The 14,496-nt window shown below is 57.0% G+C and overlaps 1 protein-coding gene across 4 annotated transcripts; it reads right to left on the reverse strand.

The window, feature by feature from the left end:
• Nucleotides 1–53: 53 nt before the first annotated feature.
• Nucleotides 54–12,761, reverse strand: SYTL1 (synaptotagmin like 1). 4 transcript variants are annotated; one of them, XM_031962492.1, is made up of 15 exons: nt 12,329–12,761; nt 9,830–10,079; nt 7,444–7,592; nt 7,011–7,062; nt 6,820–6,910; nt 6,403–6,478; nt 3,964–4,151; nt 3,541–3,672; nt 3,001–3,161; nt 2,819–2,921; nt 1,453–1,611; nt 1,147–1,225; nt 845–944; nt 538–743; nt 54–266 (listed from the first exon to the last, which is right to left on the reverse strand). In XM_031962492.1, exons 2-15 carry the CDS (start codon nt 9,955–9,957, stop codon nt 127–129), a joined length of 1,764 nt encoding a protein of 587 aa, XP_031818352.1. In that variant the 5' UTR covers nt 9,958–10,079; nt 12,329–12,761; the 3' UTR covers nt 54–126. The 4 variants fall into 4 exon arrangements, with proteins under 4 accessions (XP_031818352.1, XP_031818353.1, XP_031818354.1 ...); XM_031962493.1 differs by having other exon boundaries at nt 6,403–6,454; nt 12,329–12,759; XM_031962494.1 differs by having other exon boundaries at nt 6,403–6,454; nt 6,859–6,910; nt 12,329–12,758.
• Between the last annotated feature and the right edge of the window lie 1,735 nt (nt 12,762–14,496).

Raw genomic sequence — 14,496 nt, forward strand, 5'->3', positions numbered from 1 at the left:
GAGAGAACCTGCCCCTCCCAGACCCCTCCGGCCCCCCAAGAAGACCCAGGGCCTTTTAGACTGGTAGTGACTTTATTTTCCCCATCCAATTCCCCTCCTGCCCCAGCACCTGGCAGGGACTGGCAGTTACGTCCTGGGTGCAAGATTGGTCCTGAGGGGCAGGAGTCCATCCACCCACTCGCAAGGCCGGGCCAGCAGCATCTGCCACAGGTGCTTCTCCTCAGGGGTGGAGTCCATCCATGGTACCTGAAGCCCATAGCTGCTGCCTGGGGGCGGAAGGCACTGTCTCACGGGCAGGCACTACCTGACCCAGCAATCGGGATGCTCGGGCCACTCATGTGTGCTAGCTAATGTCCCTTTGCCTTGGGGGGAGGCAGGGACGAGCTGATGCCACCCTGTGCCTTCTGCTCTGCACACTCTCTGCCACCTGGCACAGGACGGCTTTCTCCCAGACCCACCATCGGCCCTCCAGAAACACCACCCTGCAAGCGCCCTCCCAGTGCCCCCTGCCTGCCCGTCCTCAGCCGCCCCGCGCACCGGTGCCCAGGCTGAGGCGGGTGCCCCCCAGCAGGCGGCTGCCCAGGGTGCCAGAGTCCCAGAGGGACAGCTCGGCACAGGCCTGCTGCAAGTCGGAGGACTCGAAGCCGTCGTAGACCATGGTGTGGTTGAAGACCGGGCTCAGGCTGCGGCGGACCACGCGTGTCCTCTGGCGGCTGGCTCGACTGTCGTCCGGCAGCACCGAGCTGGGGGCACAGACGGGAAGTGGGTCCGGCTGGGGCAGCGGCACCGGGGGATGCCGGGGATGGGGGGTAGGGGCGGTGAGTGGGGAGGGGCGCTGGCTCACCACTGTATGTAGCAGTCCGGGGACCCCGAGCGAAAGGGCACCAGGTTCTGCGCGTCCTTCACCCAGAAGTGCAGCTCCCCGCTGGGAGGGAGCCCGGCACCTGCGGTCCCAGACAGGAGACAGACCCTCCTTACCTCCCCCACACCCTCAGCAAGCCCCGCCCCGCCCAGGCTGCTGGAGCTTCCTCCTCTCCCCCACACCCTGAGCAACCCCCCTCCCCCTCCCGGCTTCTGGCGCCCTCAGGGGCGGACCCGGCCTAGTCGGCCCGGACTGGGGGAGGGGCGCGGTGGGGGCCTCCTCACCTTCCGCTCCAGCGGGGATGAACTTGAGGGCCACAGACAGCTGCCCCCGGCTCGGGAGCCCGTCAGGGGAAGGCGGGGCCTGCGGGGGAGGGGAGGGGCTGAGAGAAGAAAGCCGCGGGGGGGGGGGGGGCCGCAGGGTCGGGCAAAGAGAATCTGGGGAACGGTCTGGTGCAAGAAACTGCGGGGTGGAGGCTCCACCGGGGGCTTTCCTGGGAGGGGATGGGACCGAGAGAAGGAGACACGGTGGGGATAACGGGAGGCCGGGCTGGGCAGGATGCGGATGGCCGCACTCTGGGGTCTCCTTACTCGGGGCTGCAGGGGCAACCAGGCCGACTCGGAAGCCCAGTCCCACGTGCCCAAGGGCACCTCGACTTCGCCCAGGAAGAGGTTGCGGCCGAGGCTTTCGTGGTGCCACACGGAGAGGTGGAGCACGCGGCCGCCGAGCTCGGACTGCTCCACCGAGTACTGAGAGCAGGAGAGTCTGTTAGATAGGCTGTCAGCAGCGACTCCCAGGTCCCCTCCAGCCACGCCCCCGAGCCACGCCCCCTTCCTCCTTGGCTCCTCCTACAGCGAGCTCTGACCTGTCCTTCAAGCTTTTTACACCCCGCCCCCATCCCGATCCTCCTTCAAACTCCGCCCCTTTCCTTAGCCTTTCAAGTCTCACCCCCTAGGTCAGACCCCACCCCTCTTAGATGTCCGCCTTGACCACGCCCATCGCTAACTTCTCCGCCCCCTCAGCCAGGCCCAACCCTCCTGGCCCCGCCCATCGACCCACCCCGGTCAGCTTCTTGCCCTCGCTCTGGGACCGGGACGGTCTCCGCCCCCGCTGGCCCCGCCCCTCGCCCCACCCCGGTCAGCTTCTCGCCCTCGCTCTGGGACCGGGACGGTTCTCCGCCTTGACCACGCCCATCGCTAACTTCTCCGCCCCCTCAGCCAGGCCCAACCCTCCTGGCCCCGCCCCTCGGCCCCCCCAGGTCAGCTTCTCGCCCTCGCTCTGGGACCGGGACGGTCTCCGCCCCCGCTGGCCCCGCCCCTCGGCCCCCCCAGGTCAGCTTCTCGCCCTCGCTCTGGGACCGGGACGGTCTCCGCCCCCGCTGGCCCCGCCCCTCGCCCCCCAGGTCAGCTTCTCGCCTCGCTCTGGGACCGAGAGGTCTCCCGCCCCCGCTGCCCGCCCCTCAGCCCCCTCAGGTCAGCTTCTCGCCCTCGCTCTGGGACCGGGACGGTCTCCCCCCCTGCCCCGCCCTGCCCCCCAGGTCAGCTTCTCGCCCTCGCTCTGGGACCGGGACAGTCTCCGCCCCCCACTGCCCGCCCCCCCCAGGTCAGCTTCTCGCCCTCGCTCTGGGACCGGGACGGTCCTCCGCCCCGCTGGCCCCGCCCCTCAGCCCCCCAGGTCAGCTTCTCGCCCTCGCTCTGGGACCAGGACGGTCTCCCGCCCCCGCTACCCCGCCCTCAGCCCCAGGTCAGCTTCTCGCCCTCCGCTCTGGGACCGGGACGGTCTCCGCCCCCGCTGGCCCCGCCCCTTGCCCCCCAGGTCAGCTTCTCGCCCTCGCTCTGGGACCGGGACGGTCTCCGCCCCCTGGCCCCCCTCAGCCCCCCAGGTCAGCTTCTCGCCCTGCTCTGGGACCGGGACGGTCTCCGCCCCCGCTGGCCCCGCCCCTCGGCCCCTCCTCACCCGCAGGGTCTCGTTAAACACCGGGTTCAGGTTGCGCTTCTTCACGGCGGTCTTGCGCTTGCTTTGCGGGGACTTGTCCGGGAGGAGGTAGCTTTTCACGTAGCTGGGGAAGAGGGCGCGGGCGGGGTTAGGAGCGCCCGGCCTGGGTCGGAAGCCCCCCGGCCCCTCCCGCCCCGACTCACGGGTCCGAGCGGCGTTTCCGGGCGGGGGCCAGCCCCTGGCACTGAAGCACCTGCACCCTCAGCTCCCCGGGCACCGGCTGGTAGAGCAGCGAGAACTGGATGGAGCCGCGCACGGGCACCGCCTCGCCCTCGCTGTACAGGCTCAGCTGGCTGCCGCTCAGCTGCGGGCAGACGGGGCGGTCAGGGGCTCCTCGGGGGCCCAGCCGGGGAGGGGGCGCCCAGCGAGGCAGAGACAGGGGCACGGGATGGGGCACACCGTGGTCACCGGCGGAGGGGAGGGACCCAGAGGGACCACGGGTACAGGCTGGCAGAGGGACGTGGGCGGGGGCCACGCCGAGCAGAGGGGTGCGGGAGTGGAGAGAACCCTTTCGGGCCCCGGCCACGGGCAGATGGCACGGGATCGGGGACTCACTTAGGGTACCGACACAGGGAGGGAACCCAGAAAAAACGGCCTATCCCGGCCAGGTAGAGAGTGAGCGACTGCCCGGGCAGTCCTCAAGCCCCTCCCCAAGGCACGGGCCCCCCAGTCCCGCCCCTTACCGTGGAGGAGCTGAGGCTGGACACGGAGGAGCTACTGCTCAGCATGCGGTTGAAGGGCGGGGCGGAGCCGCGCTGTGGGGAGCCTAAGGACTCCTCGTCCCCGTTCTCCAAGCTTTGGAGGCCCGGCTCCTCCTGAGGAGGGGGAGAGAGTGGTGAGGGGGGCAGGGGAGCCTCCCCAGACTAGTGCTCCCCCTCCTCCAGCTCCCTCCCGGAGTAGCCCCCATCCCCGCCCTTTCTCCCCCCTTCCGTGAGGGGCCCAACTCGGAGGTTCTGGGAATACGAATCTCCCTCCTTGGGGCTCTGAGAATGCCGAGCTCTGAGGCCAGGGAAAGTGGAGGGGAAAGAAGTGCTCCGGGCCGTGGTCTCCGCTCCACATCTTGGGAGCAGCCTGCTGGGGAAGCTGCGGGAGTCCGGCCTGCCTACCTGGACGAGGGGAGGGTGGGGCTCCTGCTCCTGCCCCTGCCCCTGGGTCTCTGGCCCCAGCTCCGGCTCCGCTTCCTGGACCTCTCCGGCACGGATCTCCGCCTCCTCCTTTTCCTTTTTCTCCTCTTTCACCACCACCTCCTCCTCCTTCTTCTCCCAACCCTCTACTCCGGATCTGGGGTCCGTACCTGGAGCGACAAGGAGCAGGCCAGGCTGTAGAACACCCCACCCCGTCCCACCCCGCGGTTTATCCCTCCAAACCGAGTTAACCACCGTCCCAATCTGGACATCCCCAAAGCTGCGCGCGAGAGAGTCCTTCCTCAAAAACACGCGCAAGCTCTGCACAGAGGCTGAGCAAGGGCTCGGGGTGGCCGGCCCTTTGGGGTCTCACCTGGAAAGGTTTGTTTTGGTTTTTGGGTTTTTTTTGCCTTTGAATCCCTAACGTTTAACACGTAATAGGCCCTTAATAAATGCTTGTGGACTGACCAACTCTTCCCATGATAATGTTTGCACATCGATGACAATCTCAGATTGGGAAAGGATTTCATAAACGTGCGGGGGAAGGAGAGGATCAGTGGGTATTTGTTATAGAATTTTAGAACTGAGGAGAGACCATAGAACGGGACTGTCAGAACTGGGAGGATACCTCAGACGACGGGATGTCAGTTAAGAAAGATGCTCTTAGAACCCAGAATGTCAGACATGGGAGAACCCTCCGAACATGGAGCGTCAGAGATGGAAGGAGCTTCAGACACGGGGTGTTAGAAACGGCACATAATAGTGGCAGACAAGTAGGTGCCAATTTAAGATCTGCAAAGGACTTTATCTCTCTGAGTCCCCCCCCACACACACACACACACCTCCCTCCACAGGGACTAACAAAAGAAAGCCTGACTTACTGCTCTGAGGGGTTTTGACCGGCCCAGGGGCACTAGGGGATGCCAAAGTAACAAAGACCTGAATTCGGATGTTACCCCCAGACCCTTGTAAGTTGACATAAATCATTTAATCACTCCCTCGGTTGCCTCAGCTGTAATGAGGATAACATCTACCTCTCAGGATTGTCATGAGGATCACATAAAATAATATTTGCAAAGCACCCGGCACATAATACTTAATAAATGCTTATTTCCTTCCTTTTACAATCATCACTGATATTTGACAGAGGCGTGATTTGGGCCCATATCTTCCTAATTCCAGTTCCTGTGCCATATCATGCCGCCTCTTGGTTCCAAGCCTTTATCGCTTAATATTGTGCAGGTGTGTTAGGTGTCTTATCTCCTTGATAGACTGTAAATTCCTCCAGGGGAGAGGACAAAATCCTATCTGAATTTTGTATCTCTCCCTAGCAGGGTGTTCTGCACTAAGATACAACCCAATAAATGTTAACTGATTAGCTGTCAGAGACCCTAAGATATAGGAAGTTAGAACATAGATTATTTTACCTAAAAGTTACCTCAGAGCAAATTCAAGCTGGGAAAAGCCTTAATCCATCTAGTCCAGAAATTCTTAACTTGAGACCCACCAATCCCTCAAAATCCAGAGATTTTATTTTGGTCTGTTATTTTTTTTTAAATATTATGATAATTTAAATAAGGTTTAGAATGCAATCTTCTTATTTTTATTTATGCATTAAAAAACCTTATTCTAAAAAGGGACCCAGCAATTTGCCAGTCCAGGGAACAAAAAAGGCTGGCTGATCATATTCTTGTCCTCACCTCTCATTTGGTTTGAGGAAGAGAATAGGTTCTTAAGTGGTAAAGAACAGGAACTGTGGATTGGCCAGAGCTGAGCTTTAGCCTTGACTTTGTAGCCACCTCTTCCCGTTGCCATGGGTACATTACTTACCTTCTGGAAGCAGCTACTGAGATAGTGGATAGAATGCTGGACCTGGAGTTAGGAAGGCCTGAATTCAAATCCAGCCTGGGCCCTCAGTTAAGTCACCCAATTTTATTCACTCATCTGTAAAATAGCCCCTATCTTCCAGCACTGTTGTGAGGATCAAATGACATAATATTTGGGGGAAAAAAATCCTTAACACAGTGTCTACCCATATAGTAGGTGATATATAAATGGAGTCTTTCCTTCTCTCTTTGGCTTTCAATTTCTCCATATTTAAAATAAGGAAGGAGGGCTGATTATATTTATGTGTCTTTTCAGTTTTGACAGACTTTAAGGGCCCTCCCAGCTCTGACCTCCTGGGTTATAAGGGTCCTCCCAGCTCTGACAATCAACGGGTTCCTGAAAGGTGATTTCTCCATGGTCACAGAGCCTCAGTGACAGAGTTAGAATTAAAATCCCGTCTCCCAGCTCCCGGTGAAGATCTCTTCCCTTGAGCCAGGCTGCCTGGATTTTTCATTTGTTTTTCCCAACATCAGACCTGCCTGCTTCCCCCAGTATTTCCTTGCTCAGGCCCTCTCCCCACACAAGGCTGCTCACCTGCTTGGGCCTGGGACCCTGGCTCTTCTTCAACTGAAGCTGGGGCTGGAGCCTGGAAGGACAGAGAAGAGGAAGGCTGGGAGGGTTGGGGGGTGAGGAGGAGAGAATGAAGAATTGGGGGGGGGGGGTCAGAGGGAAGACCAGAGGTTGAACTTTGGTGCCCAGGCCCCGAGCCTGAGGGTGGGGCTGAGAACTCTGAGCTGTGGGACCAGCTTAGCATGTCCTAGAGCTGCTTCCTCCCACTCTCACTGAACAGCTCACTTGCCTCCCCCTCAGGCCAGGGCTGACCTAAGGCTTGTGTGAGCCTGACTCAGGGCTTTATAGGCTCAATCCTCCTGGGCTCCAGTCCCACAAAAGTCCAAACCCAGCCCAGAGCAAACCCTGCCTGACTCAGTTGCTAATCTGTGCTTCACTCACCACAGCTGCATCCAGGGGTTCTCCCAGCTCCCTTCTCACCTGAGCTTCACTGTCCCTCTCTGGGGTGGGCACCTCCAAGGAGAGCCTGAGACTGCAGGGAAAAGGATGTCAGGGGAAGGATCCTGGTCTTCTGGGGCTCTCAGCCCCATTGGTACCCCATTTGGCATCCCCTAACTCCTTTCCCCTCTTACCTGGAGCCCACCTCCTCCTCAGGCTCTCCTTCACTCCCCAGCTCTGGCTCACCTGTGCCAAAGTAAGGGCCTCAGTGTTCCCTGCCCCCAGTATCCTTGCACCCACTGGGCGGGCTAGGTACACTGTTTCAGTCCTCCCAGAAGACACATTCTGCCCCTTATGTCTAGGTCAAGGAAGAAATGGGTGGAAGTCAACAGGGACAACGTGGGAGGACGACCCGGTGCCCAGGAGGTTGACCATGCTAAGCTATGAGAAAGACCAGAGAAGGACAGGAGTTGTGTGCCAGGCTAATCAGGGGACACATGGCGGGGCACCAAGACCCACAAGGCTGGGACCTACTTCCTAACTGGCATTGTTCAGAGAAAATGGGCTAGGGGGGCTCCAAATGGAAACTCCTAGGGGCCTTTGGTCCCTGGAGCAGCAGCTCCTCACCCCTGGACCTTTTCTTCCGGCGGATGGAGGCTCGAACAAGGTCAGAGCCCAGGCGGGCATGGCGGTGCCGCTGGGAGCGGGCATCTCTGAACCAGTCTCCTGTCAGGATCTTTAGCTGCCCAGGGTCCACCAGTGATGCTCGAAGCTTGCTGAGGAGATGGCAATGTGGACATTGATTGGTTCTGTCCCTGATAAATTCTTGGCAACTCTCCCTAATCAGCTGCAATCCCCCATGCCCTTCACCCTCAGCCTGCTCTCCTCCTTCCCAAGCCATCTCTCCTCAGTCAAACTCATTAATTAGAGTCTTACAGAATTACAGACCCTGAGAGTCCTCTACAACCCATATCCCCTGAGGTATTGTCCTATCTCTGCTTGAAGACCTCCAGTAATGGATGATCTCCTCCTGCCAAGGCAGCACCTTGGATAGCTCCCAGGGCAGCTTCCATGGGCCTCTCTGCCGCTTGTGGTCTTCTCCCCTCTGGACTTCAACGGGACAAGCTCAGCCCCTCTTCTAAAGACCCATGGGAAACTGGGAAAGTGGCTAAAGAGCTGGCTGCAGGAAACCCTGGCTTGGGAGCCGGGGAAATTGCTTGTATCTCTCAGTGTTATCTAAGACTCACAGGGGCCCCAAATCCGCTTGCATTGCTCATGTCCCTCTTCTCTTACTCACTCATCGGACCCATCTTCCTAAGGCTCAAGTCTGACCATGTCACCTCCCTATACAATAAACTCCAGTGGTGTAACTGCCTCCAGTATCAGATAAAACATCACAAAGTTCTCTTGTATGATAACAACTAGTAACCTGTATTTAGTACCCACTATGTGCCACTGTGCCAAGTTATGCTCTCATTCGGTTCTCACAACACCCTGGGCGGGTAAGTGCTGTTATTATCTCCATTTTATGGCCTTTAAAGCCCTTCCCAAGCTAACCCCCTCCTACCTTTCCAATCTTCTTAAACTTACTCCCTGACATGTACTGTGGACCCGGGTCTCCTGGTCCTGACCTGAAATATTCCAGCTGCCAACTCCCCGAGACCCTCATGCCTGGAACTCTCTCCCTTCACATCTTTGCCTCCCTGACTTCCTTCAAGCCTCGCCTTGTAAAAGAAGAAAGCTGCTTCCCCTTAAAGTCACTGCCTTCCCTTTATCCCTTTATGCACGTTGAGTGCACTTACAGCAATCTCATTTAGACCGGACCTCACTATTTGTGCCTTTCACTCTTTTCCCCAGTGCTAAGCTTGGTGCCCGGCATATAGTTGACACTCAACAAATGCTTGCTGACTGACTTACTATAGCAGAGAATTCCCCGACTGAGAATTCTCTACACCAAGGAAATTCCGAATCCAGGACCTGCCCCTTATCTGCGTGATTGTTTATCACATCCCCTCTTCTCTAGGTCCTTCAGTCTCCTGGATTCTCATTACCCTTTTCTGGGCAAGTTCTATCTTGTTAAGGTTCTTCCTCAAACATATTAGATCCAATACTCCACATGTCTTCGGACCAGGGCCAAAGAAACCTTTCTGAATGCAGCATCGAATCAGCTGATGTTCTCTGCCATGTCACACTACTGTGTTTGAGGTCCACTAAGGTTCCTGGATCTCTTTCTTTCCATAGGAACTAATCTCTAGGTATTTCTCCCCCATGCAGTGCTTACAGAGTTGATGGTTGGAACCTGAGCAGGATTTGGTTTTTATCCATATGAAATTTCACATTATTAGGTTCGGGTCATTGTTGCAGTCCGCTGGGATCTTTTGGTATCCTGATTGTGCCATCTGACATATTATCCATATCTCCCAGCTTCATGTCATTCACCAGTCTGACAAATTAATCAATTTAAAGCTTCATCCAAGTCATTGATAAGAATGTTGAGTAGCCCTGGACGACCAAGGACAGATCCCGGAGGATATACCTCTCAGATTTTTCTCCAAGTTGACATCAGTATACTAATGACTACTATTGTTGAATCCCAAATCCTCATAACTGAGTGATCATTGATCTCACATCTCTCCGTCTTGTCCACAAGGATAACATAGTGTTCTTGAATCCTTTACTGAATTCTAGATATACTCTGACCTCTGAGATGCTTTGCTACTAGATGTTTTAAGATTCTAAGATTCCATCTCTGACATTCCCTGTTCTAAGGGCCCTCCCAGCCCTGACATCCCGGGTTCTAAGACTCCTCCCAGCTCTGACATTCCCTGTTCTAAGATCCCTCCCAGCTCTGATATTCTGTGTTCTGAGGTGTTTTTAGGGTCACATTCTAAGTTCTAAGTACCTTTAACATCTTGCGCTCTAAGATTCCTTTGCAGCCCTTTAATTCTCCAAAGCTACGCTATTCCATCCATCTCAGGGCCCTGCCTGCCTTATTCCTTGCTCCCACTCTCACCTGATTCTTCCCTCCTCCAACTGGCGCAGACGGGCATCCCTGCTCAGGACACTGGCGATGGCATCCTGCTCCTCCTCGGTAAGGAAGCTGAGATCCAGCAATGTGTCTGCCTCCACTTCATGCGCCATGGGATGGCAGGGCTGAGCAGCCCCCAGGACCACCGATAGGAGAGGGATCCTTCTGACGTCCTAGGCACCCTCGGTGACATCAGTCGGTAGCGACGTCCGGGCTGCCTGCGGACAGCTTTTCCCTAAGGAGATTGTCCCAAGATCAGCCCCTGGGTCCAGCCCCAGCCTTGCCCACCCCCCGGCAGGACTTCTCCCTGAGAACTTGCCCTGCTGATTCCCCGCCCCCGAGTCTGTGCAGGAGCGGGGTTGAGAGGCTCAGTAGAGAGGGCCAGTTGGGTGGCCTGAGAGCCAGAGGCCAGGACTCAGAGGACAGACTGCACGCCTGCACACAGAGTGCCCATGGGCATGTACAGAGACACAGACGAGCAGAGATGCCCGTCTGGGCAGGAGCCCCCTCGGACAAAGGGCTGGGCCACAGAGGGAGTCCGTGAGCCCTCACGTGTCAGGGCCGGCCCGCACAGGAGCCGGCGTGCAGCCCACGGATGCCCATCCTCCTGGCTGTGGGTTGTACACACACGCATACAGTGGGCCCACACATCAATTCGCTTCCCCACATCCGCTGCCCCCACCCTGGGAGGCTCTGCCCGGCCCCCCACTTCTACCCTGATCTGGCCTCTGCCTTCCTGTATGAGGCAACCTCCCCAACTTCCTCCCCACCCTTCTTCCACACCCACTGCGTACCTTCACCCCCAGCCCTGGCCCAGGGCTCACTCCAGTAAGCTCCAAGCCTGCTCCCCTCCTCCCTCCTGGGCCCCGGGCTTGGGGGGTGTCTCTGGAGCCCATCTGTGGCTGGCAGGGCCCAGAGGCCACCCAAGGCAGCTTTCGGGGCCGGGCAGAACATGGCCCTGAGACCTCCTTCAGAGTGGACGGGTGGGCACCAAGGCAGCCCCCCCATCCCAGAAGAAAACATTGAGCCTCAGGGACAGGCAGGAGAATTGGGAGCCAAAGGGGGTCTCAGGATCCATCAAATCCTCCCAAGGCTTCCTGGCCTTCCCTTCCCCACCCGGGGAGTTCCAGGCTGTGCTAGAGCCTGCAGGGAGGCCTTGTCCTGCGTCCTCAGCCTCCCACACCCCTCCAGCCTGAATCGGCACCCACAAAAGAGGCTCTGGGTGCCCTCCCCCTTGCTTGCTCTTCTGGGGAGGGAACCTCGGCCGTGCTCCCTAGCTCAGACCCAGCCCAAGTCCTGGCTGGGAGGTGCTGGAGGCCTAGATGATGAAGCTGGGGGAGCAGTAACTTAAGGAGAGGATGAAGGGAGAGTTTCTTTTACAAATTGGGGTAGGGGTGAGGGATAAGGGATGATCACATGCTCGGAGGGACCAGGGTAGGAACGCTTAGGAAATCCAGACAAGCTCAGGTGCTATTTACCATGCCCTGGGTGAGAAAGATAAACATATGGACACATAGGAGTTAGGGCCGGGAGGGGGGGACCTCAAGGGAGGAACCCCCCGCCATGGAGCCAGGCAGAATGGGGAGCTCTGGAAGGGCCTCTGGGCCTGGGTAGTCCTGGGCTGTGTACATAGCGGATTGTACTGTTTGTTTTGTGACTGTCTGCTTGTTTGTGTCTACCTTCTCCCCTTCAGCTGTTGTTGTGTAGCTGTGTGTCTGTGTGAGTCAGTTCTGGGGTCTTCTGTGTCTCTCCGAGATGTCCCTCCCTCCTGGGAGGGGTCTGCGTGAGAGGTGGCCACATTCTCCGTGTGGCCCTCTGTGGACGGGCCACTTATGCAGAGACGCGGCCTTGTATGTGCCTGTGTGGCCCGGAGCTGGGCTGCGTTGTATACCTTCACTTGTGACACGCCCCGGCTCGTGTGGGCCCCACGGGGCTTCTTAAACTTTTTCCACTTGCGACCCCTTTTCGCTTGAGAAATTGTTCGAGACTCCAGGCACACAGATGTATTAAACAGGTGTACAAATCAAAAGCAGCTAATAAGAAATCATGATTTCATGACCCCCGTAGTTGGTTAGGAAACCCCTAGGGGGTTACAGCGCATAATTTGGGAAGCTGGGGGCCAGAGCCTACTACAGCGGGGGGAGCATTGGTGTCTTGGGGGGGGTTCTGTGACCCTAAGCCTGCCTGGCTTCTCCATCCCCAGCTACATCTCCTCTGGCTCAGAGAAGGTGAGATAAACAAAGCAGCCGCTCCCACCCTTCTGCAGTCTCCAGGGCAGAAATTCCAGATGAATGTGTCTGTCCGGACCAGTCCTGAGCCCCAGACGCTCCCTGGGGCCCCCAGACCAGATGGATTGCTCTGAGAAAAGGGGTAACCCAAAGTTTGTGGGCGGCCTGGGGTAGCCACAGAAAAGCGTCCCTGTTCCCTGCCTGAAGAGGAGCACAGTCCCTCTGTTGGAGGTCCCTGCGGCCCCGGGGGCGTTACCTGTCGGGATCCAGGCTGGGGAGCTCCGGGCTGAGGTGGCCCCAACTTCTTGAAGCCAGGGGAGGCAGAGCAGCCAGATCTGTGAAAGGGAGAAAAAGCAACTGAGTTCTAAGGCTGACTCAACCTGGGGAGGAGGAAACACCTACAGAGTCTGCTGCAAAACCGGGCCTGGAGCCTGCTCCCGCCCAGCCTGGACTCCCTGCTCCCCAAGAGACCTCGGCTGTCCCGCCAGGGGGGCCCAACCCCAGACCCATGGGTCCTACTCCCAATCCTCCCTCCAAAGTACTGAGGGGCTTTGAGGGAATGATTTCCTTCTTCTGGGTCTCTGTGGCTTGGGCTGTGAAACGGGCAGCCGGAACCTCGCCCTGCCTGCTCCACTGGTAGACAATCAGAAATTGGTGAAGTGTTTGTAACCCCCTCCCTTTTCCCCCCACAAATGCTCAATGCCTTTTATGCATTAATTTTTTAATTAAAGCTTTTTATTTACAAAGCATATGCATGGGTAATTTTACAGCACTGACCCTTGCCAAACCTTGTCTCCCCTTTTACGTGATTGTTCCTAGATGTGCCCCCCAGAAATTGGAGAAGGGGACAGAACATGAAATGAAACAACTTCTCCCCCTCCAAATTCCCTTGTCACCTCCCTAAAATTATGATTGATAGGAAAAGGTAGGAACTGAGTGGCTGGAACTCCCCCCCAGAGGCTCAGCTGACTCAGAAGCTCACACAGGGACGCCCAGAGATGTCTTCCCACCAGAGGGTAGGACGGAGTCTCCGCTTGTTAGGGGATAAGGGGTGAAGATATTGCTGGGGGGGAGGGGGCAGCAGACAAGAGCACTGCTCTGGAATTAAGAAGATTCATTTCCTGAGTTCGAATCTGGTCTCAGACGCTTCCTAGCTCTGTCGCTTCACCTTGTTTGCTTCAGTTTCCCCATCTGTAAAATGGGCTGAGAGGGAAATGTATCTTTCCCAGGAAAATGGAGCAGCACAGAGTGGGACGGCACTGAACAAGCGGGAGGTCACAGAAAGAACAGTAATGTGGAGCAGTAGGACTTGGGGGAGGTCTAGTTACTGCTGCCTTGTGACATTGAGTGAATCATCATTTTTATCTAGGCTCAGTTTCCTTATTTGAAAAACGAGAGACTCAGTAAATGATCTTAGAATCCATGATGTCACCGTGCCCTGCCCCTTGCAGTTCCCCCCCTCGCCACAAGAGGCCCCCGAAAGCTGCCCGGCGCCTGTGGGACCAGCTCGGAGTGGCACTACCCCCATCCATAAGGCCTCTTATCGCAGTGGGCCCAGGGTAACCCGCCCCCGCCTCCTGACGCCATCGGTTTCCTTCTGGAGAGGCCAATGACGTCATTCCCTCTCACAGGCAGTAGGACGCAGGGAAAGGAGCACAGGTGTGATGGGCTTTCCCTTCCTAGTGCTCGTTATGCTGGAAAGACCAGTCAACTGAAGCCAAAAAACGATTTGTACTTTACTTTTATTACTATTACTTGACTGCGAAAGAAATATTTCCATCTGCTCCCTATTTGCTTTGTCTTGTGGATCTGAAAAACACACAGAGTCAATAGCAGCAGCTCGGTGCTTCAAGGTGCTCCTAAATTCAGGTCCTGCAGGTCCAGCTGGAGCCGGATGGCCGTTTGTCAGGGAGAAGGGGCCCCTTTGCTCTTCCCTTATCCTAGCCCAGGGTAATTATCTAAGAAAAGCATTTTGCTTTTCATACACACACACCCTTCTCACCTCCTCAAAAACCTTCCTGAAGGGGGTAAAGAGTTGATCTCCTCCAATCCATTGACCCAGTCCAGCTCTTAGACTCCCATGGATCGGGCCCACTTGTCCCTGGGTTACACCCTCTTCTTCCGCTCTCCACCCAGACTCTCTCCCAAACCCATCCATGACCTCAGTATTGGCTATCCTTGTTTCCAATCTCCTTCTCACCCAGCTTGCAAATGAATGGACATCACCTTCATGACCTCTGCTCCTGACGCAGAATGTTGGGGTTAGAAGGGACTTTGGGGGTCCTCCAGGTTGATGTATATCTGAGCAGGAATTATAACAGCAAATGGTCCTTAACCTCCCCTTGAAGACCTCCCATGATGGAGAGGCTTTTTGCACAGCTCTGACTGTGAGAAGGGAAAGATGGGTGGTGGGGTGAACAGTGT

Source organism: Sarcophilus harrisii, chromosome 3, assembly GCF_902635505.1.
Source record: "Sarcophilus harrisii chromosome 3, mSarHar1.11, whole genome shotgun sequence".
Taxonomy (NCBI): Eukaryota; Metazoa; Chordata; class Mammalia; order Dasyuromorphia; family Dasyuridae; genus Sarcophilus; species Sarcophilus harrisii.

Excerpts from the sequence above, each read along its gene's own strand:
- SYTL1 (XM_031962492.1), bottom strand. The coding sequence starts at position 9,957 with ATGGCGCATGAAGTGGAGGCAGACACATTGCTGGATCTCAGCTTCCTT. Across the intron at positions 6,911-7,010 it reads GAGGAGGAGGTGGGCTCCAG|TCTCAGGCTCTCCTTGGAGG; the intron begins GTAAGAGGGGAA and ends TTTTCCCTGCAG. Across the intron at positions 267-537 it reads CCGCCTCAGCCTGGGCACCG|GCAGCAGCTATGGGCTTCAG; the intron begins GTGCGCGGGGCG and ends TTCCGCCCCCAG.